Source organism: Vipera berus (genome assembly GCF_964194415.1).
Source record: "Vipera berus genome assembly, chromosome: 1".
Lineage (NCBI taxonomy): Eukaryota > Metazoa > Chordata > Lepidosauria > Squamata > Viperidae > Vipera > Vipera berus.
This window is the reverse complement of record NC_138202.1, coordinates 255096431-255119548: the sequence shown is the minus strand read 5'-3', so window position 1 is coordinate 255119548 and position 23118 is coordinate 255096431. Positions and strand designations below refer to the sequence as shown.

General features: G+C 37.5%; 1 protein-coding gene across 1 annotated transcript in view; it reads left to right on the top strand.

The window, feature by feature from the left end:
- CDK19 (cyclin dependent kinase 19) overlaps window positions 1-23118 on the top strand; it is a 92575-nt gene that overhangs the window by 5481 nt on the left and 63976 nt on the right. Inside the window, 3 exon segments of the mRNA XM_081343678.1 lie at window positions 13490-13499; window positions 13501-13550; window positions 20193-20268. Of these exon segments, the coding sequence (XP_081199804.1) occupies window positions 13490-13499; window positions 13501-13550; window positions 20193-20268 (136 nt within the window).

Genomic DNA, 23118 nt, shown 5'->3' with positions numbered 1-23118 from the left:
TTTTGCATATATATGAGGACTAATTTGTTATAATTATATTCTGTATTTTCTTCTTCAGCCTTTAAACGCTTTTACTTCTTAGTACCGGTAAATGATAATCATGCCCACATCTGAAAAAGTATTAGTTAAAGATCTGAAGGGCAACAGGGTAAATTCACATGTCTGACATTTGAAGAGGAATAATATATAAGCTTCTATACTAAAAGAAGTCTTCAAGTCAAGTTGATGAATATATGGTTTAAATAGAAGGTATAATGGGTTAAACAGAAACCTGGGAGCATATATTTTTCGGGAGTCACTCCCTACATCATAGAGTGCAGAGTGCCATAACAAAAGCATAAAAAGACACAGACTTCACAAAATATAATAATCTCCAAAGTAATTTAATGATAGGAAACATTCTTTCATTTCGGAAACTGTCTAGATAGGTGGTTAAATTGTAGGGTGACAACTGAGTTAAAGGAGTACTAGAGCTCAAAAGATTATAAATCTTTGTACTTTGATCTGATCCAGACCAGCTCCACTTTATGTTTTTAAAATTAAGGGACTTCTTCCTATTTTCCTTACAAACAGAGCAAATATGGCTAGAAATTGTGTCTCAGAGTCATCATTGTGATAGTTGCCAACTTTGAATTAAAAATGTCTAAGCAAGCCCTTACTGTTTTGATACCTTAGATCAGGGGTGTCAAACTCAATTTCATTGAGGGCCACATCAGCATTGCGGTTGCCCTTAGAGGGCCAGGTGGGTATGACCTCAGTGGGCGTGGCCTACTGGGTGCGCGTGGCTAGAGTGCGTATGGCCTACTGGGTGGGCGTGGCCAGCTCTACATCGTTCGCATCAAGGGTGCCTATGGGGGCCTGGGCAGGAGTGGGACAGATCTGAGGGTTTCTGGCAGAAGGAGGGTCTCTGGGCCAGGGCCAAGGCAGTGGGGGCCGTTTCCTCACTGTTTCCAGGATGGCTTCGCGGGCCGCATGAAACCAGTTCGCGGGCCGGATCCGGTCCCCGGGCCTTGTGTTTGACATGTCTGCCTTAGATGGTAGGAAGTAGCAATGGAATTTACCCATTTGCCAAGGTTAAGTGGGGTTGTTTTTAGTTAGCTAGTCAAGCATTTTATCTCTCCTTTTGTCATAGCTACTGCTGTAGTATTTTCCTTGGGTGAAGATTTGAGTAAATACATATTCAGACCAATATAGATCCCATAATTTTGTAGTAGGATTGTCTTTGGTTTCTGAACAATTTGTACTGAAAAAGAAAAAAAAGTTGGCAGTCTTTATAAATATGGAGATATGTTGGAAATATATATTGGAAATACCTGTTGAAATTTTATTTAGCTATGTGTCTGGCTTTTAAATGAACTTGTAGTTGAAGATGGAGGCTCAGAGGTTCTTACATTCATGTTTGCTCTAAATTTTGCTCAGTTTGCATAATGTGTCTCAGGTGGACAATTGGTTGCTACAAGTTGCTTCCATTTCTAATTTGTAGGCTCAAGAATCCCCCAAGGTAAAACTGCTGAAATTTGGCATCACATCGCCAAATAATAACATGAGAGTTATCTTCTTTCTGGAACAGGAAACAGCTTTGTAATACCTCAACAGGTTCAATTCAGTTTTTAAAAAATAATAATACACTCAATCACACCTCACTCAGGAAGTGATGGAAAATTTCTGCTTTGATGTCTTCTGATAAAATCATTGTTTAATTGGCTTCATGCCTCTCAGTGGCTAACATTTTTTTTAAGAGTAGCCCTCAACTGTGTGCTTTACTCTAATTTTGCACTTGACAAAATGCAGATTTTCCTTAGTACGGTATTCTTTCTTTAACATGAAGTATACATATAGTTCTGATTGTATGTCTACAATAATATCTTTAAAAGTATGCAAAACATAGATATAATTAACGATATAATAACAAATTGGTTAGTTATTCTCTGCTCCTTACTGAATTTTGTTTCAAAACTCAAAAGACAGCTTGATTGGTAATGTGACTATATGGCCAAAGGTTATTTAACTTTGGATATAAAATTAAATATAGATCTGTCCTTGGACAGGAACAAAGAATGCATGATATTAACTCTAACACCTCTGAGATATTACATCCTACAGTTAGCTTTGGGCCATATGAAATCATACACCAACAGATTATCCTGGATATGTTGGGAAGACATCGTGTCCAACCGAAAGCTTTCTCTATGAGCATGCCATTACTAACCGTGTCTCTGTTTTTCTCTACATATACGTTTTCATTCTAATGTGGAACTAAAAAAACTTGGAAGAAATACCCACTTTCAGCCTCATCATACATATAGTATTGTGAACTCTGGATCAACCTTTTAACTTTGGAAAAGTACCCTGTAGCATCATTATACTGGATACTGTAGTGCTGGTAGGGATGCAAAGTGTGAGAGAAATGAAGACATGGCTGGAAAATCAGTGAGACTTTCAGGATTTATTCATATAGTGATGCTCTCTCTTTAATCTGTTACTGTTGAAATGTGCTGTACAGTATAAATGCAGTTCCAAATGTGTGGGTTTACCCAGTGGTGGGATTCAAATATGTGAACAACCAGTTCTCTGTGTGGATGCCACTTCCGGAAGTCCATTCTGGGCCTGGGCAACAAAAAATTAGCTACCAGTTCTGCCGAAGTGGTGCGAACTGGCTGAATCCCACCACTGGATATACCTGGTTTCATGCAATTTTGATGTAATAATTATGGAGCCACTTGTCACTTCCTGATGCTTTAAATTGTGTACTGTATTTCAAATTGAGAATTTGTATATACTAAAACTTGAGGAAGGCAAAGACTGTAAAAAGTTGTATTCCCATTTAATTCTGTGGCGTTGATAGCAAACAACTCTAATATGGGTAGTGATGGATTTTTAGGAAGGAGTTTTCTAAATTTTAATTATGACTACTCAAACTGAAAATGATATTATTCTGGAACTATAAACCCTACTTCAATAGAAAATATCAAGACTTCTCTGAAGTTGGACTGTTAAGAAACTATCCATTTGTTGCTGCTCTGATTACCAGTTTTCACAAGTTTTCGTGCAAAAGACTGGGTAGATTACGTAAACAAACATTTTTGGCCCTCTGTTATTAGGTATTCTTTCTCATGTACTTGCACTTTACCAGATGGGAGCAGATAAGAGAGGTTACATATTTCCCATTCTTTTTTTAAAACTGAGCTTTTTTCAAAGCCTGCCTGGCTCTTGGCTATGTAGCACTTTCTGAATTTCAAAGGAAAAGGAATTGAGCCATTTGTCAACATAGAAAATATCTTTTTATATGCTTGCTTATTATCCTTATAATACAGAGAGACAAGCTGTTCTCAGATGACCACAGAGATTGCCACAGAAAAAAGTTTTGATTTGTTCTTCCCCAGCTTGGTTCCGTGAATATGTTGGATAATGCTCAATAAGTGCCTGGTTTTGAATGCTGCCTCATTCTCAGGTTTAGACACTTCATTTTTTTTATATGAAGGAAGTGCATGTGTGTGTCCATATGTGCATGTGTGGACATGCTGTTTAAATGCTCAAGAAATAAATAGAAACAATGGGAAATCACTGCAGATCTAAATTATTTTTCTGACATTTTAATAATACTAAACATATTTATTTGGGACAAAGTTCATTGAAAGTCATTTATTTTTGAGTAGTCACGTTTAGGTGTGTACTGTTTACCAACTTGTCAGTTTCTCATTACATTACACTGAGTTGGATGCCTCTTCAGAAGCAGGGTAGAGATTTAGAAGGATATATCTTTATTATTTTTTTAATGGAGAAATTAATGGCTGTTGATGCTGCTTTAGAAATCCACAGACTAAAATACATCTGTAATTAACTCCATTCTGTGTACAAAGCTTTAGTGAATATTCATTTAAAATGTTAAAATCACACAGTTATGGGTTACTAGAACATCTAGAAGTATTTAATGAGTGTGCCGGATCTGGTAAACTGTGCAGTTCTGTAGAGAAGTAGTGAATGGGGATAAACTTGAAGAAAGAATGGCTGGATAAACATCAGCTTACTCTGGGTATAAAGCAGTTCAAGATAATGATGTTTATTCTCTTTGTCAGACTTTCAAGATTGTAATATAATATACATTAACTATAGAATTGTCATACTGCTTGTGGTGTCCGTTTCCTGACCTGGCCAACCTCGAAGTATTAACAAATACTAAGGAAGCACATTTAAATAATTCAATAATTTTTAGAAGAGAAGCCAAAAGAAAATAAAAAGGGCTGATAGAGGACCGAGTCTCTTAATTAAAGAAATCTGTGGCAAACTTTTAGTGGGGATTTTTTTTAAAAAAAGGAAAGAAAGAAAGCCTGTAGCAGTGTTGCCAGTTAAAATTCCATAGAAACCCAGCCAGCAATGCATATTTATAGTTTTCTAATCACCATGGTACCAAGGGACTGCTACAGTATAGCTAAAATCCATGTTAGCATCTTACACAAACATATGACGATTTAGTCTGCCTTTCTTCTCAGAGGGATGAAAACATTTAATACCTGATACATCATTATAATTATATATTTGTTGATTAATCTACTTGTATTATAGAATCTAGATCAGGGGTGTCAAACTCAATTTCATTGAGGGCCGCATCAGCATTGCGGTTGCCCTCAGGGGGCCGGGTGGGTATGGCCAGGGTGGGCGTGGCCTACTGGATGGGCGTGGCTAGAGTGCGTATGGCCTACTGGGTGAGCATGGCCAGCTCTACATCGTTCGCATCAAGGGTGCCTATGGGGGCCTGGGCAGGAGTGGGACAGATCTGATGGTCTCTGGCAGAAGGAGGGTCTCTGGGCCAGGGCCAAGGCAGTGGGGGCCGTTCCCTCACTGTTTCCAGGATGGCTTTGCGGGCCACATGAAACCACTTTGCGGGCCGGATCCGGCCCCCGGGCCTTGTGTTTGACATGTCTGATGTAGATAGTCAATAAGGTTACATAGATAATTTTATCTATCCCTTCATGGATTACTGCCTTGTCGTGGCGAAGGGGCTTGCGTAATTCAATGAAGCTATGAGCTATGCCGTGCAGGGCCACCCAAGACGGAAAGGTCATAGCAGAGAGTTCTGACAAAACGTGATCCACTGGAGAAGGAAATGGCAAACCACTCCAGTATCTTTGCCATGAAAACCCTATGGACAGTACCAAAAGGCAAAACGATATGACGCTGGAAGATGAGCCCCTCAGGTCGGAAGGCGTCCAATATGCTACTGGGGAAGAGCAGAGGGCTAGTAGTAGCGCCAGAAAGAATGAAGCGACTGGGCCAAAGCTGAAAGGACGCTCAGCTGTGGATATGTCTGGTGGTGAAAGGAAAGTCTGATGCTGTAAAGATTTTTTCTCCATAGGAACCTGGAATGTAAGATCCATGAATCAAGGAAAGCTGGACGTGGTCAAACAAGAGATGACAAGACTAAACATCGACATCTTAGGTATCAGCGAACTAAAATGGACAGGAATGGGTGAATTTAATTCAGATGACCATCAGGTATACTACTGCAGGCAAGAATCCCTCAGAAGAAATGGAGTAGCCTTCATAGTCAATAAAAGAGTAGGAAAAGCAATACTGGGATACAATCCTCAAAATGACAGAATGATCTCAGTTCGAATCCAAGGCAAACTATTCAGTCTATGCCCCAACCACCAGTGCTGAAGAGGATGAAATTGACCAGTTCTATGAAGCCCTACAGCACCTTATAGAACTAACACCCAAAAATGATGTCCTTATCATCATGGGGGATTGGAATGCTAAAGTAGGAAGCCAAAAGATAACTGGAATAACAGGCAAGTTTGGCCTTGGAGTACAAAATGAAGCAGGGCACAGGCTGATAGAATTTTGTCAAGAGAATACGATGGTCATAGCAAACACTCTTTTCCAACAACCCAAGAGACGGCTTTACACATGGACATCACCAGACGGTCAACACAGAAATCAGATTGACTATATGCTCTGCAGCCAAATATGGAGAAACTCTATACAGTCAGTAAAAACAAGACCAGGAGCTGACTGTGGCTCAGACCATGAGCTTCTTGTTGCAAAGTTTAGGCTTAAATTAAAGAAAGTAGGGAAAAGCGCTAGGCCAGTCAGGTATGAATTAAATCATATCCCTGTTGAATATACAGTAGAGGTGACAAATAGATTTAAGGAATTAGATCTGATAGACAGAGTGCCTGAAGAACTATGGACAGAGGTTCGCAACATTGTACAACAGGTAGCAACCAAAACCATCCCAAAGAAAAAGAAATGCAAGAAAGCAAAATGGCTGTCTGAGGAAGCTTTGCAAATAGCTGAGGAAAGGAGGGAAGCGAAAGGCAAAGGAGAAAAAGAAAGATACCGTATGCCCAATTAAATGCAGAATTCCAAAGAATAGCTAGAAGAGATAAGAATGCCTTCTTAAATGAACAATGCAAAGAAATAGAAGAAAACAATAGAATAGGGAGGACCAGAGATCTTTTCAAGAAAATTGGAGAGATGAAAGGAACGTTTCATGCAAAAATGGGCATGATAAAGGACCAAAATGGCAGGGACCTAACAGAGGCAGAAGAGATTAAGAAGAGGTGGCAAAATTACACAGAAGAACTATACAAGAATGAGCTTAACGTCCCTGATAATCACAATGAGGTGGTCACTGACCTCGAGCCAGACATCCTAGAATGTGAAGTGAAGTGGGCCTTAGAAAAGCTGAGAAACAACAAAGCTAGTGGAGGTGACAGTATTCCAGCTGAGCTATTCAAAATCTTAAAAGACGATGGAGTAAAAGTGCTACACTCAATTTGCCAGCAAATTTGGAAAACTCAACAGCGGCTACAGGATTGGAAAAGATCAGTTTACATTCCAATTCCAAAGAAAGGCAGTGCCAAAGAATGTTCAAACTATCGCACCATTGCACTCATTTCTCATGCTAGTAAAGTTATGCTTAAAATTCTACAAGCTAGACTCCAGCAGTATGTGGATCGAGAACTACCAGAAGTACAGGCAGGATTTCGAAGAGGCAGAGGAACTAGAGATCAAATTGCTAACATACGCTGGATCATGGAAAAAGCTAGAGAGTTCCAGAAAAACATCTACTTCTGCTTCATTGACTATGCTAAAGCCTTTGATTGTGTGGATCATAACAAACTCTGGCAAGTTCTTAAAGAAATGGGAGTACCAGACCATCTTATTTGTCTCTTGAGAAACCTATATGCGGGCCAAGAAACAACAGTGAGAACTGGACACGGAACCACTGATTGGTTCAAAATTGGGAAAGGAGTCCGGCAAGGCTGTATACTGCCGCCTTGCCTATTTAACTTATATGCAGAGCACATCATGAGAAAGGCAGGGCTAGATGAATCAAAAGTTGGAAGAAACATCAACAACCTAAGATATGCAGATGATACCACTCTAATGGCAGAAAGTGAAGAGGAACTAAAGAGCCTCTTGTTGCGAGTGAAGAAGGAGAGTGCAAAACTTGGGTTGAAACTAAACATTAAGAAAACCAAGATCATGGCATCCGGCCCTCTCAATTCCTGGCAAATAGATGGGGAAGAAATGGAGGTAGTGACAGATTTTATTTTCCTGGGCTCCAAGATCACTGCAGATGGGGACTGTAGTCAAGAAATTAAAAGACGCTTGCTCCTTGGGAGGAAAGCCGTGGCAAATCTAGACAGCACACTAAAAAGCAGAGACATCACCCTGTCAACAAAAGTGTGTACAGTCAAGGCTATGGTCTTCCCAGTTGCAATGTAGGGCAGTGAAAGCTGGACCATAAGAAAGGCTGAGCGCCAAAGAATTGAAGCCTTTGAACTATGGTGCTGGAGAAGACTCCTGCGAGTCCCTTGGACTGCAAGGCGATCAAACCGGTCAGTAGAGGACAGGAAGGCCTGGAGGAACATTGTCCATAGGGTTACGATGGGTCAGACATGACTTTGCAACTAACAACAACAGATAATTTTATATTGCACATGGTCAGTTGTGAATCTTTCTAAAATGATTAATTTTTCAGCCAGGTTATTGATATAGTAGTAGCACTTTTGATTTCAGTAAGTGGTAGCATGCTCAGTAAAATTTCTTTTTTATCTGATCAGCTATCTGTACATTTGATTTATGTATGAAATTAACCACAATGAAATATTAGCTTTCCATGCTTCTTGAGACACATTTAAAAGTACTTGCAGGGTTTGCTGGGACATCCAAATGGAATATTAGCAAAGGAGCTTACTAGCAGCTTGACTAGGTGTTAGGATGCTAACATGGCATATGAGTGACACATATGCTTCATAAATTTAAATATGGGTAAATGAATTTAATTGTTTTATGCACATGGTAAACTTACCAAAGTAAAGCCTTTCATGTGGCCTATATCTTGTAGGAATGAGGTTTAGAAGTGGGGAAAAAACTAACTTTGGGGGCATATTTTAAATCTATGTAATTAATCTAATATTGGAATTGATGAATGCCTGCAGTGCCTGGTTAGAGAATTGCTTGTCTGTAGCGACTGTAACTCTGAAGTACTCTGAATTGTATTGATTATGTATACTGTATTATTATTGTGCCAACCTTGCATTTTTAACTTGATTTTCTAAAATGCTGATATAGCCAGCTAATCTGATCTTTCTAAATCAATATGCCTAATAAATCTGGAGTCTTGGAGTCTATTAAGATTGTAAGATATTTAAATGTGAAACTCCATAACTGGCAGTTATTCCAACAGGAGTATGTAGGCTACTAACACAAAGAACATTAAAAATATCTAGTAGGTTTGAGAATAGGTTTACAGAAAATACAATTATCAATTAATAAAGATTCAGTTTTCCGAATCTGGAGCTATTGTCAGATATTAAATACTGGAAACCAACAATCTGTTAATTTTCTGATTTGGACAACTTTGGAATATGCATTTATGATTGGATGAATAATATGTGGATCAAAATATACTAATATTCTAGTATGTCTAGAAACCAATGGCATCTTCTGGTAAAGAAGTTTCTTGGATGAGAAGTGAAATGATTTCAAGAAAAATCAAGAAATTCCAGTTGCCATTTGAAAAAAAGCATCTTTTGGGAGAACTATGACCTGGATGATTGAAAACCTTCATAAAGATATATCTCTAGAAACATTTACATCAATTAGAAAACCATGGAATATAGTGTTTATTGAATCTTTTTTAAAGATTCAACCCTTTTCCCATGCTAAATTGAATTTATGGAGAAAACCCAACTTTAAAAATTGGGAAAAAGATAATACAAAAAAATTGGATAGAAGTGGGAATATTGACTTTGGACTGATTATTATTATTATTATTATTATTGCACTCGTGTCAGAAGCACTGAGGTGCTTCTGGAATGAAAGGATTAGCCAGTGACATCAATAATGCCCAGGAGATGCCCAGTTGCTGGGCTCCTTTCATGGCCCTGGCAGGAGCTGGAGTGAAGGATGAGAGCTCACCCCTCCCCATATGTACTTTGAACATATGCAAAGACCTACCTCTGGAGAAGGTTCTAAAGCTGGAGAGTAGGAGGAAAGGGAAGAAGAGAACAATTAATATTTTTAATTATAGCAGTGATGGATGCACTGTGCAAAGACCAGAAGGACCGTGTTGGGGACAGATTGTCATGAAGAAAATCTGTGTGGTTACTAAGAGTCAGCACTGTATGTTGGCACTGAATCAGTCAAACCAAAGATGTTTTTGATGTTTGTAGTCATGGCCTGATGTATTTAGTATTATTGACAAAGGAATCAGTGTAATGACAAACACTGGTGGTGATGACTCTCCTTGAAAAATTCTTCTCTTGATATCAACCTTTCCCAGACTATCACCCTGGTCAACTATTGAGCCTTTCATTATCTAATCATGTGGCAAGAAGTCAAATGCCTTCTTGTAATCAGTCCTTGCCGCGTGAGTTCAAATTGGTCTTCTTCCTCCTCTTATAGTTTTCCAGAATCATCTTGTTAATTAGGATCATCTGATCTTTTGTTCCTTTGCGTTTTGGAGAGTTTCCTCTCTGCTCAAGTGAAAATAACTTGTTTTCAACTAGGTGCTATTGGACTGCATCAGCTATCACACCAGTTAAACATTTGAAAGTTGATTGTAAGCAGGTAGACTGGTGCTGCTTCTTTTGCTGGGTCTTTCAGTATTAGGTAGGTTTTAGCAGATATTAGCCATTCTTCAATTACACCTCCATGCAATATGTTGTTAAACTGCTTGGCAATGAATTCCGTCAAACCATATAGTTAATTTTCACCTGTGCGGACCGATTCTTGCTGTTTTCTCCACCATTTCTGCTGTTATTACAACTTCTTTCACTTCATCTCTTTTATTTTTATCCACTTTTATCCAAGCTGCATTCTTGTTGTATATCTTTGCATTGTACCATAGGTGTGCCCAGAACTGCACTGTTTCTTTTTTTGTCATATTTTGACTGGCTTGTTGCAGTTTCTTCATTCAGGAAATTGGAGATTCTGCCTATATTATGGAATTTGAGCTTTATATCAGCTGATCTTCCTGGCTATAGCTGTTATTTTCTGCTTTATTATTTCCAGTGCTTCCTTGATCTTTCTTGTTTCTAGGTAATATTTCTTAATCAGGTATTCTTTGGTCTTCAAGTTCTTCAGCTTCTTTTCTTTCATCTGTTGTAGCCTACTTGCATCTGATCTTAGCATGCTGAACTTATTTTTCAGCCTGATCTTCCATTTTGGTGGTGCACTATATTTGGCATTGGTTTCTGTAAATTATGTCTCACCACATTGTTTATGGGAGAGACACTCTTCATCTGGCTCCTCTGATGAGGCCTGTCCAGTATGGTTGAACCTCTGGCACAGCACTCATTTTCATCAGAGCACACAAGCCCACAATTATGTCATGGTAGTGCCTCACTGGGATTTTATTATTAAAGTCTATGTGTCTGTCTGTGTGGATGCATATTTACATGTAAAAAAATTAGCTGTAAATTAAGGCCTGCAGAATTAACATTTTTTTTCTTTTTCTTTTCTCCAATTGTTTTCTTGTTTAACTCCTTAATTTTAACTAATTAAATTATTAGATAGTTAACTTCTGTTGTCTTTTGATAGTAATGGTGTCATTCTGACAGGAAATTTATACTCCTGTACATCTGTCTGCTACCTATAATATGGCAAGCAGCTGAGGAAAAAAGATTCCATTTACCCCTTGCTTAGTAAAAATGCAGAAAGGAAATTTCTTTGTAGAATGGTGATGACAAGCCCCCTTGCAAAGTGTGGGGGATGTGACACTTGGTTTTTTTGGGGGAAGGACATAAGGATCCTTGCTTGGAGGAGCTAGAACAGCCAACCTACCATACTGCTGTATGGGTGCTCATATAGGTGCAAATTCAAATATTTATTCACTTGTTGTTAGCTGCGAAGTTGTGTCCGACCCATCGCGACCCTATGGACAACATTCTTCCAGGCCTTCCTGTCCTCTATCATCTTCTGGAGTCCATTTAAGCTCACGCCTACTGCTTCAGTGACTCCATCCAGCCACCTCATTCTCTGTCGTCCCCTTCTTCTCTTGCCCTCAACCTTTCCCAAGATTAGGCTCTTCTCCAGTGAGTCCTTCCTTCTCATTAGATGGCCAAAGTATTTGAGTTTCACCTTCATGATCTGGCCTTCTAAAGAGCAGTCAGGGTTGATCTCCTCTAGGACTGACTGGTTTGATCTCCTTGCAGTCCAAGGGACTCGCAGGAGTCTTCTCCAGCACCATAGTTTAAAGGCCTCAATTCTTTGGTGCTCAGCCTTTCTTATGGTCCAACTTTCACTGCCATACAATGAAACTGGGAAGACCATAGCCTTGACTGCTTTTTAGTGTGCTGTCTAGATTTGCCATGGCTTTCCTCCCGAGGAGCAAGCGTCTTTTAATTTCTTGGCTACAGTCCCCATCTGCAGTGATCTTGGAGCCTAGGAAAATAAAATCTGTCACTACCTCCATTTCTTCCCCATCTATTTGCCAGGAATTGAGAGGGCCGGATGCCATGATCTTGGTTTTCTTAATGTTAAGTTTCAACCCAAGTTTTGCATTCTTTTTCTTCACCTGCAACAAGAGGCTTTTTAGCTCCTCTTCACTTTCTGCCATTAGAGTTGTATCATCTGCAGATGATTTATTCACTTAGTGCAATTTAATTTCTTTTACACAATTCCATTGGAATATCGCTGTTATAGTTCATACTGTCCTACAGGATACTGGATAGCCTTGGAAAGAAAAGGAAGATATATTTCAGAATAATAGCATGTGTGGATTATTGTTTAGTAATGCTCTTCTTGGGTCCAAATCAAGTAATGTAGATTAAGGGATTTTAAATAATAAAATCCCTGTGAGGATCTGTAAAATGAATGCTGCAGTTTCCTTAGTAAGTTTTGTAATTATAGTACTAAGTTGTCTGCAATTTGTCACCATTGTGGTTCCCATTCTGCATGCAGATTTGATGTTACAATCAAAAATGCAAGAGTGGGCATCTCCCTATCAACCACCACCACTGTTGCTGCAATAGATCATAGGGTTTATTGTACTTAACCAGTGTTAAATAATTAACTATCATCTGTAATTGTAATTATGTCTCATTAGATTAAAAAAATATAAATTTGTATGGTACCTGCACCACTGATGTCTATTTAGCTTTATCACTCTTTATTCCTTCCTTACAGATAAAGTTTTAATTTTTATTTAAAATGTATGAATGCTTCTAGGATATACATTTTTTAAAAATGTTTTCATCAAAACATTTTACCATTATGCTATCCCCACTTTCTCTTGAAGCAACAGCTGTGGAGTTTTCTTCTGTCTAAAAGTGATTGATGAATTCTGTGCTGGGTGTTGTAACCTTTTCTTGTGCTAAATGGCAAAGATTTTGAAATATATCCCCTCCAATGAAGATTATTTCCCTCATATCATAAAGTTAGGATAAGTCCAGATATTAATGAAAGGCTTTTTTAAAAAAAAAGTACTTGTGTTTACTTTCAAAAGCACAAACCAGAATGTTCATGATGGTTTTCAATTTATTTTGTGCAGTGTGTGAATCAGCAGTGCTAGGCTGGATACAGATAATAGTTGTGGTTTTCCACTGAGTTGAAGGTGGTTCAAAAGAAAGGTTCTCATCCTATTTCTACTTCTAGTAAGCATTTACGGTATTTTTAAATGTTATAGTTGTGAAATGTGCTCAGCCAGAATTAACTGTGGGACAGAAAAAGGAGATGTAGTATATGCCATAGGAGGCAAAGTGTTTTTCAAATGGCGTTTGCTTTTTAAAAGATTGCCTATTTCCATCTTAGAGTATACCAGAAGAAGAGAACCATATTTGCTTATTTGATTCCTTGACAACTTTTCAACTACTTGAAAGGGTTTAGTTTGTCAATGATCTTGTTTCCAAATAGTGTGCCTGCTTATTAAAAACTGGCTCCATGGATATCTAGAGACTAGGCAGTGCTGAGTTCTGAGACGTGAATCCTGTATATCTACATAAATTTCTGCCTTTTACTTCTGCTGTGTTCATAGATTCCAATGGGCTTCGTATATGGACTTCAAACCTTGGAGGTAGCAAGATACTCAGCAGAAGGTAAAGAGGAGTGCTGTCTTCTGGCATCATAATGTGTGCCTGTGTGCGAGTGTGCACTGAGATAGTACTGTGCAGTCCTTGAAGGTGAAAAATAAATACATGTATAACATCGGGGTCCTGGTTAATGGTCAGTCATGTCATTAGACTGCTTGTTTGAGCTGTTCATATAATCCATGAAATTAAGAAGGCCCTTTTGTTGGTATCTACTCTAACTCTGCATTCCATTCTAAAAGGGTCCACTGGCAAGTTAGGAATAAAGGGGTAGAATGAAGGGAGGAGGGGAAGACAGAAATTTCGGATGTATTTCTCACATGCACGTATACCTGCCTGTCTCTTTATGGTGGATATTTATCTCTGGAGTTCTGAAACCATATAACAAGTTAAACTAAAATCAGACATATGGTTTAGCACAGGGATCTCCAAACTTGGTCCTTTTATGACTTGTGAACTTCAACTCCCAGAAATCATCAGCTAGCATACCTGGCTGAGGAATTCTGGGAGTTGAAGTCCACAAGTCATAAAAGGGCCAAGTTTGAAGACCCCTGGTTTAGCACGATGCATGAATCCAGCCTAAATAAAAGCTGAAATTCTGCACAATAAATATATGTTTTATTGGTTCATACTCCGTGTGACTTAAGGTTGCAGAATTTATTAGACTCTTTAGTTCCTTACACTTTGTTAGAACTTAAATCTTTTCTTAACATAGAAGGAAGAAATATTTTGAAATATTTAATTTCAAACCCTCTATTTATTGCAGTGTGAGATTTGATAGACAACTTTGATGATAATCTCTTTTACATTATCCTTGAACTGAAATATTTTAGACTTTTGCTTTATATATAAACTCATCAGGAACAAATGGAAATAAATATTCTTTTCTTCAGTGATAATGTTTTAGTTTAAATAGCTGCTGTGGGTCTGCTTCTACTGCAGTAATTGCAGTTAAAGACTGAAGTGACTCTGGCTATGTAAAGTCATTTATGGACAATAATGAAGAATGGTTACCTATGATAGTGTCTGAATTGGGCCATTTTAGGGCTGTCATTATTGGATAAGTACCATTTACATGCAAGAAAAATATTAAATAATATGCAGGGCAGAACATAGGATAGTTCGTTGCATGTAGAATTTTCCTGCATATACACAGATGGTTTGTAATTGAATTTTATTTCCTGAGGTAAAGGAGAACTATAAACATAAACGTGTTTCAGTTCCTTTGGAACAAGTACGGGGAACTTATTTTTTTATTGTGATTCAGGTATGCATCATATCTCTCTTGTCTTGCTGCTGAAATGTACCTCTGTGCCCAAGTATGTAAAGCGTATGAAAAAAAATATTCTACAGAACTGCAAAATAAAGATGGTTAGTTATTAGTTAGTTAGTTACAGAAATTAAATTACCGTTATTATTATTATTATTATTATTATTATTATTATTATTATTATTATTATTATTATTATTATTATTATTATTATTATTATTTTGTGCTTTCAGTTCTGTTAAGAATTTTTACTGCTCCATACTGTGTAACAATTTTCAGTGCACATTTATATCTGCAAGAAGGGTGAAATCATTAGTTTTAGGAATTCCTTTTACTGACGAGAATAGAATTGGCTTCAGAGGTGACACTCAGCAGGAAATTATTTTAGGATTGCAATAATAGCATGTGGTTGAAGAGCTTTATTAGAAGTTTAGAAGAACTGAATATAAACCAGACATTCTTTTAGACAAATTCTCTGCCCTTAAGTCAGGCTCCATCAGACCCCTTTTTCCTTTAACTTTCCTAATCCATATTATAATGTTCTACAGGACAGCACTTTTGAATATCATATCAAGTTACATGCACTCAGATAACCCAATTTAACTCAGAAAAGGGAAATACATTGTTATTACCTGACTTGAACTGGGAACTGTGTTATTTCAAATAAATGTTATCAAAATCTATTGTTTTCTAGTGAAATAGGTTGTGGAATTGAGTGCTGTAATGTGAGAGGGAAAGTCAAGCACACATGGATTGCAATAACCCACAGAGTTGGTTTCTTATCTCGGAATATCTTGCCTGGCATGGAACTACAATATGGTAGTTTTGAAGCACCTTTGGGATACCACTTGGCCAAATAGACACAACACTCAAAATTGGGTAAAATGAAGGCCCTAGTATGTGAGCCTGCCAGATTTTGGGACTTTGTTTTCACTTAAGGTTTATTACAGATCTACTTTAAATAGTTTCCTATTTAGTCATTCATCTTAACAACTAGGTTGATGGAAGAATGATCAAGAGTGCCTGCCTATTTGCTATGTCTTCTCCCCAACTTGCAACAGTGCAGAACATCCAGGGCAAGAAGTTAGAGGACTTCACAAAGCATCAAAAGAATAGTACAGTCATTTAAAGAAATATGCATTTTCAGCAAAAATCTCCCAGTTATAGAAGATAATATTTTGCTTAAAGCACAGTCCATTACTTATCAGCCATGTGGAATATCTCTGAGTGGAGCAAGGTATTTTCCCCCAAATAAAACCACAATTCTGTGGATAACCATTATGCGCAATTATACTTGATTTTAATAGTAGTTTGTCATATGTATTTTAATTAGATGCTTAACAAAAATTAAAAAAATCTGCATTTTAAATTCTAAAATACTTTTATGTGAGGGTAGGTTGTAAAAGAACGGTATCTTTTTAAATCCCTTTCCCTCCTGGATGATTAAGACTTGCAGGATGGTGATTTCTAGGTGGGTTCAGAGAGCAACAATGCCAATCAAGGAGGCCTTGGTCTGCCTCTTCTTAAGAAGCCATCATTGGAACTTACCTATCTGGAGAATTTTTTTCAGTCTCCCACCTTCCTTTTTTGGTGTTGGAAATGTGGTCGTGCTATATAGCTATATAGCTCCAGAGGGCCCTGGAGAAAATCGATTATCTGGATCCATTTCAATCCCATTTTAGGCTTGATTATGGGACAGAAGCAGCATTGGTTGCGCTTGTAGAAGATCTCTGACAAGAGCAGGATGGGGATAGTGCATTCATCATCTCCCTCCTTGATCTCTCAGAGGCTTTTGATACTAATGGCCATGGTATCCTTTTCAGGTGCTGCAGGATTTGGGGCTGGACAATGCAGTCTTACGCTTATTTGGTTCCTCTGTCTAATGCTGGTCCCAGTTGGTGTTGATAGGGATTCTGAGGTCCATCTGAAGGCCCCTCTTGTGGTATGCCACAGGGCTTGGTACTCTTTCTGCTCCTTTTTAACAACTACATGAAGTTGCTGGGTGACATCATATGACACCACAGGATTAGGTATTATGAGGTTGTCACCTTTAAATCCATTCATGGCATGGAACCAGGAAGTGAGGAAGTCTCTTACCAAATACGATTGGCCTGCCCCACTCGTTCCGCAGGGGCTTGCCGCAGTTAAGGAATTTTGAATAGCATTTAAGAAAACAGCCTTTTCTGCTATAGCCTCTGCCCTCTAGAATATCTTGTTGCCAAAGGTGAGATTTGCCACCATTTTTTTTTTGCCTTCTAGAAAGGCCTTAAAACAGGAGTTCCCAACCGGGGCTGCAAGATGATATTCCAGGGGGTGTGAAAACTTGGGTTTTTTTAAATTATAAGTGTATGTGCATAATTCATTGCCATTATTTTGAACTTTTCTAAGGGGTGCAAGAATATATCAGAAGCGTTCTAGGGGTGCAGGGCATAGAAAAGGTTGGGAGCCGCTGCCTTAAAATCTGGATCTGCTGGTTGGCTTAGGGCACTGATGGGAGTGTGCTATACTTGGAAGTGGTTGGTGGAGTGATAGACGTGATCCCACCCCTGTACCATTCATGCTCTTACTTTTTAGTCTTTATTTAATTGTTGTTAATTTTAATACTTTTATATTTATGGTTTTATGGCACTGTGAGTCACTCGGTCACATTGGATAGTGAAATGGGTAGCATATAAATTTAATAATAAATAAATGAAATCAACTTCCTAGCCCTTTTTTATTATTATCCCTAAATTGGTGCATTTTTAGAAACTGGCTATTGTAAATGGAATTCTGTAAATAAATTGAAATTACAAGAAGCGCTACTAAAATTAGACGTTGTATTCCTAAACCGATTCCTAACTAGACCAGAAAATTAGGAATATAAAAGCTGATTGCAAAGACAAAATTTGCTAGTTACTTTAACAACTGTTGATTTGCTAGACAAGATGATTTTTTTAAAAAAAGTATGTAAACTATTGGCATTGGAATTCTATTGTGAATGTTGAGATGCTCTGGTATATTATTTACTCTTTGATTTTCCTTTCTGCTTAGAAAAATATTTTTCTGATTACGAGAGAACTTCAGGAGGGAAGAGAGTTTCTTTTTATTATATTTTATAACATCACTATATACTGGTATTTCTCCAAAATATTTGGAAATGAGTGTACTTCAGCTTTAATTTGCTTTACAGATCTGTGAGGGTCATAAACAATTGATTGTAAGATTACTTTTTCATCACCTGCATAACTGCAAACAGTCATTAAACAAAGCAGTTGCTAAACAAGAACTACTGGTACTGACATTTTACCTTAATATCTAATAATTGGTACATTATTGTATGTGTGCCAGTGCGATTTGGTTGTCTTTAAAGAGTGCATGCAAACATATGGGTGGTACAGTTATTTTTAATTAGACATTTGTTAGCTTCTAGCTTGTCAGCTACATAAAAACCAGTCTTGCCTCCGCTCCAGCCAAATTCATTTCAAAACTGAAAGAGAAAAATATCTGAAGACAGCACTTGTTCAGACAAACCTTCAGCTTTTCTTAGATTCTGTGCATCATAGCCATGTTTGCAGAGGCCATACCAAAGCAGAAGTCAACAAACTCTGGATTTTCAAAGATGAATATAATCCTGCATTGGTTGCAAATTCAAAATTTCTGGAAAAACTGAAGATGTGGTTAGAAAGATTTTTTTTGAGATAGAAACTGAACATTTTCGAGAAGTTGCTTTCTTATCAAATCTAAACTTTCTTGATGCATAAAGGGCATAAAATTCTATTGCTTGGTTCAATTTTTGAATTAATATACAAGTAATCTTCGTCTTAAACCATAATTGAGCCCACAATTTCCATTGCTAAGTGAAACATTTGTTAAGTGAATTTTGCTCCATTTTACAAACTTTCTTGCCACAGTTCTTAAGCGAGTGAATCACTGCAGTTGTTAATAACACGGTTGTTAAGTGAATCTGGTTCTCCCATTGACTTTGCTTGTCAGAAGGTCGCCAAAGGGGATCACATGACCCTGAGACAGTACTACGGTCAAAAATGTGAGTCAGTGCCCAAGTGTCTGATTTTTGATCATGTCACCATGGGGATGCTGCAACAGTCATAAATGTGAAAAATGGTCATGTCACTTTTTTCAGTGCTGTTTGAAGGGTCACTAAATGAACTGTGTAAGTTGAGGACTGTAAAACCTTTTTAGAAATATAATAGATATCTACTACACTCTATGATACCAATAAACTGTTGCATAGACCCAACAAAATAAATTAATATGAGGCATGGGTTTTGATTGGTATTAAATCAGTAAAAATATTTTATGACTAAAATCAATGTTCCTAATAAAGGTAACAGGAAATATACATACATGCTCACCATTTGGGGTTATAGATCTTATAGTTAAGCCAAATTTTATTTATATGTATATGTATATGTATATGTATATATATATGTATATGTATGTGTATAATACACACACACACACACACACACACACACACACACACACCATTTTTGTAACACAATGGCTCAAATCTTAATAACAGTTAACAGAATAAAAATAGCATGACTGGTCTTTGCGTTTAAACCATTGTAGCATCCCCATGGTTAGGTGATCAAAGTTTGGGCATTTTGCAACCCTCATTTTTTACAATAGTTGAAGTATCCCAAGGCCATGTGATCACCCTTTGCAACCTTTCAAGCAGCTTCTGACAAGAAAAATCAATGGAGGAAGCCAGATTCACTTAACAACATATGATTCACTTAACAAGCATGGCAAAAAAAGGTTTACAATCAGGCGTGACTCATTTAACAGCTACATTGCATAGCAATGAAAATTCTGGTCCAATTGTGATTGCAAGGACTACTTGTATGGACTGTTGTCAGAGGTCAGAATTTCCCTTTGAAGTGCTCCAGGTCAAGTGAAATTTTAAAATTAAACAAAAATGTTTTAATATTACTGCTGTGAGCAAGCTGTTTTGTTAATGTCCATGGGTGCTGACAGAGTGCTGCTAATTGCCACTCCTTTGGCAATATTGTCTTATTCAGGGCAACCATTCCTTCCTACACCCAGTTTTGCTCCACCCTTGCCAACACTGCCATCATCACTGTGTTTTCCCACATCTCTAATTAGGAGGGCATTTTGATAATTATCACTTGAATAATCAGGTGTTCTCATTAGATCGCAATATATACTTTATTGTGGGGTTTGTTGTTGGTTTTTTTTGCCTATCGAAAAGCTGCCTGTCAAAGTGATAATTGGTTATGGAAAAATAGAACAAATCGCTAACTGCACTGTACCATCAATTAGTCCATTATAGGAGAATAGAGATTAAGCTGTGTAAGTCCTGTTATATATTTCAAGTGTTAATAAGTCTTGTAAAATTCACTTTTTTCTTGCAGAAAAGATGAAAAGGAATATGCACTGAAACAGATTGAAGGCACAGGGATATCCATGTCGGCATGTAGAGAAATAGCAGTAAGTGAACCCAACGAAAGTATTTAACTCTTTCTACAATTAACAGCATGGAGAGAATCCAACTAGTTTCCATCATGGGAAAGCTGTAGTACAGTGCATCCGGCTTTCTCTGCAGAAAGTCCCATCTGCAGTACTTGGCATTTAATTCAGAAATTGCTAGGCTAGTTGGAACAACAATCCAAATTAATATGTAAGGCAGCTTCTTCTGTTTCTATTTCAGCAGAGAAGGGGAAAGTTAGTTTTTCCATTATAAACTACGATATATACACTTCAGTGCCGCCCTGGACTACTTAGGAATGTGCAGAGTGCATGAAGTCAGATTGAAGGGGAAGGAGTATTGCTGAAATCAAGCCCATCCATGCCTTATCAGCCAGTAAAACCTTGCACTTCTAGAGAGAAACTAGCTGAATTTTGCCATGTTGATTTTTAATTGTTCTGCTAAGTGTCAACTTTAAGTCTCCATAAATTTGAACATACTTGGTTCAAATGCCGCATTTGACATCTGTGGTATATTTTAAATTCAGATTTAAAAGATACCATACATACAGTAATTCACATTTAAAAGATACTTAGACACTTAAAAATAATTAGATTAATTTTCCAATCTTTAAATTTTAATAGAAAATATTATTAATGTCCTAATAGTTGTACTATTAGTTTATTATTATTATTTTAGTTTTTAGGAGATTTTACTTCTTGGAATATTTCAGAAAAGTGCAATATACAATATTTTAACTAAACTAAAGAAATGAAAATAAAATAATATGGATTTGGTTTAGGTAGTAGTGATTGTAGTTTCCAGAAAACTTACAGGATGCTTTCTATTTACTTAGTAATTTAACAATATAATTAACTTCAATAAACCCCTCATTAATGGAACATGTAAGAGTTTGTTAAATCAGTTAGTGATGTAATTTAAATAATTGGCATATTTTTATTGTTTGTGTAATGCTGTCATTACACAAATGTTGTAAATTGATAAATAATATAACGTACATAAAACGTCTGGATTATTCTGAATACATACTGACATTGTTATTTGGGGATGATGTCTGGAGGTACATTTTATCTATTAAAGCAGAAATCTTCTAAATCAAGGATTTAATGTTTACGTGCACTGTTTTATTTGTACCACTTTATTATCTGCGGTTGAATGCATTAACATATAGTGCAGGGGTGTCAAACTGCCGGCCCACGGGCCAGACATATCATCAGGAAACCACGCCCACCCCACTGCCGGCAATGGCAAAAAAGCTCCGATATGTTGCGCGATGTCATGTGATGTCGCAAGTTTGACATGTCTGATATAGTGCATTTAAAGGGATGCAAAATGCTCTGTAACATTAAGTCTGTGACAATTATGTTATATATGTATATAACTTTCTGATACAGCATTTGGTTAGTCTGTTTCATCACTCCAACAAAAAGAATAGACAAACCTTGTACATCCTTAAAGAACATTATTACATCAACATTTGTGACCCTGATTTCATTTCAGTAAAATCTCACTCTGTAGGAATTAACAAGTGATGTGTTAACCAATCCTAAGATTTTTTTTAAAAAAAATCTGAAATGATATACAAATACCTTTTTCTAGGATTTATAGAATTGTAGAGATAGTTGGAGGAACTCTTCCCCATCCTAAGTTCTCCATATGTGTTGGGAGTTACAGTCTGGAAGGTATCAATTTGAAAAATCCATTACTGTGCAGAGCAAAACTATGGGTTGCAGCTGTTTCATGACTGTTTGATTAGGAAATATGGAAATATGTCTATCCAATCAATCAATTATATATGGCTGCTCACTCACCAAGTGATGCTGGCAGCTAACAAATTAAAACATCAAAAAATTATGTCCAAAATAAAACAAAACTGCAAAGAGATGAATATAGCGCTTGAAACAGTGATTCACATAACCCAACTAACATGTACTGATTACTCATTTTACAGCCTCAGTGCTTGAGGAAAGAACCAGACCTTCAGAGCCTTTATAAAGGCCAGGAGATTTGTGACCATCTAAATCTATACTAATTTATAGGGCTATATGTGGGAACACTAAGGTAGAATATATACATAATTACACTTGCTGCAGTCTTCTGAACCATCTGTAGCTTCTGACCTTCAGCCACAGTCCTATCTGTGTAGAGTACATTACAAATGCATGAGTGACTTTGAGCAGGGGCTCCTGATCCAGGAACAAGCACAACTGGTGCAGACGATTTATGCAAAGGGTCTCCTAGCTCCTGGCAAGAGCCATAAATACAAGAGGACCCACAATTTGCATTTCCAGCCAGGTATTCCAATCCTATTCAGAACTAAAGATGAAGATCTCCAGCTTCAGGTGATCTCAGCATCCACATCCATTCGGTCTTGCTAAGATTGAGATTCAGCCTATTTCTATTCAGAGTCCCACAACTGAGTATGTATAACTAGGTGCTTTCAGTATGTTGCCATTGGATGACCTGTGACCTCATGTAAATAATAAATAGAGAGGAGAGCATTGAGTCCTACAGCATCTTTCCAAGTAAACCCCTAAGACTTGATCTCCCCGCCCCATAACCAATACTGACTAACCAGTAACCAGTCCTGTAACCAAGACACGTGAGAATACTGTGCTGTGCCTGCCACTCCCAGCCTTCTGAGTCAGTTCAGAAGAATACTGGAAGATACATTGATTTGTTTGAAAGCTATCAAGAGTTAAGAAAGGTGCAGGATGGACAGACCATCCCACTTTCATTCCTGTTCAGTCATAGTCATCAAAAACAAAGTCATCAGTTAATGTGTACTGAGTATTCTACTGAGGCCTGAAACCTGATGGGAACTCACATAATCCATTTCCTCCAAGGCCATC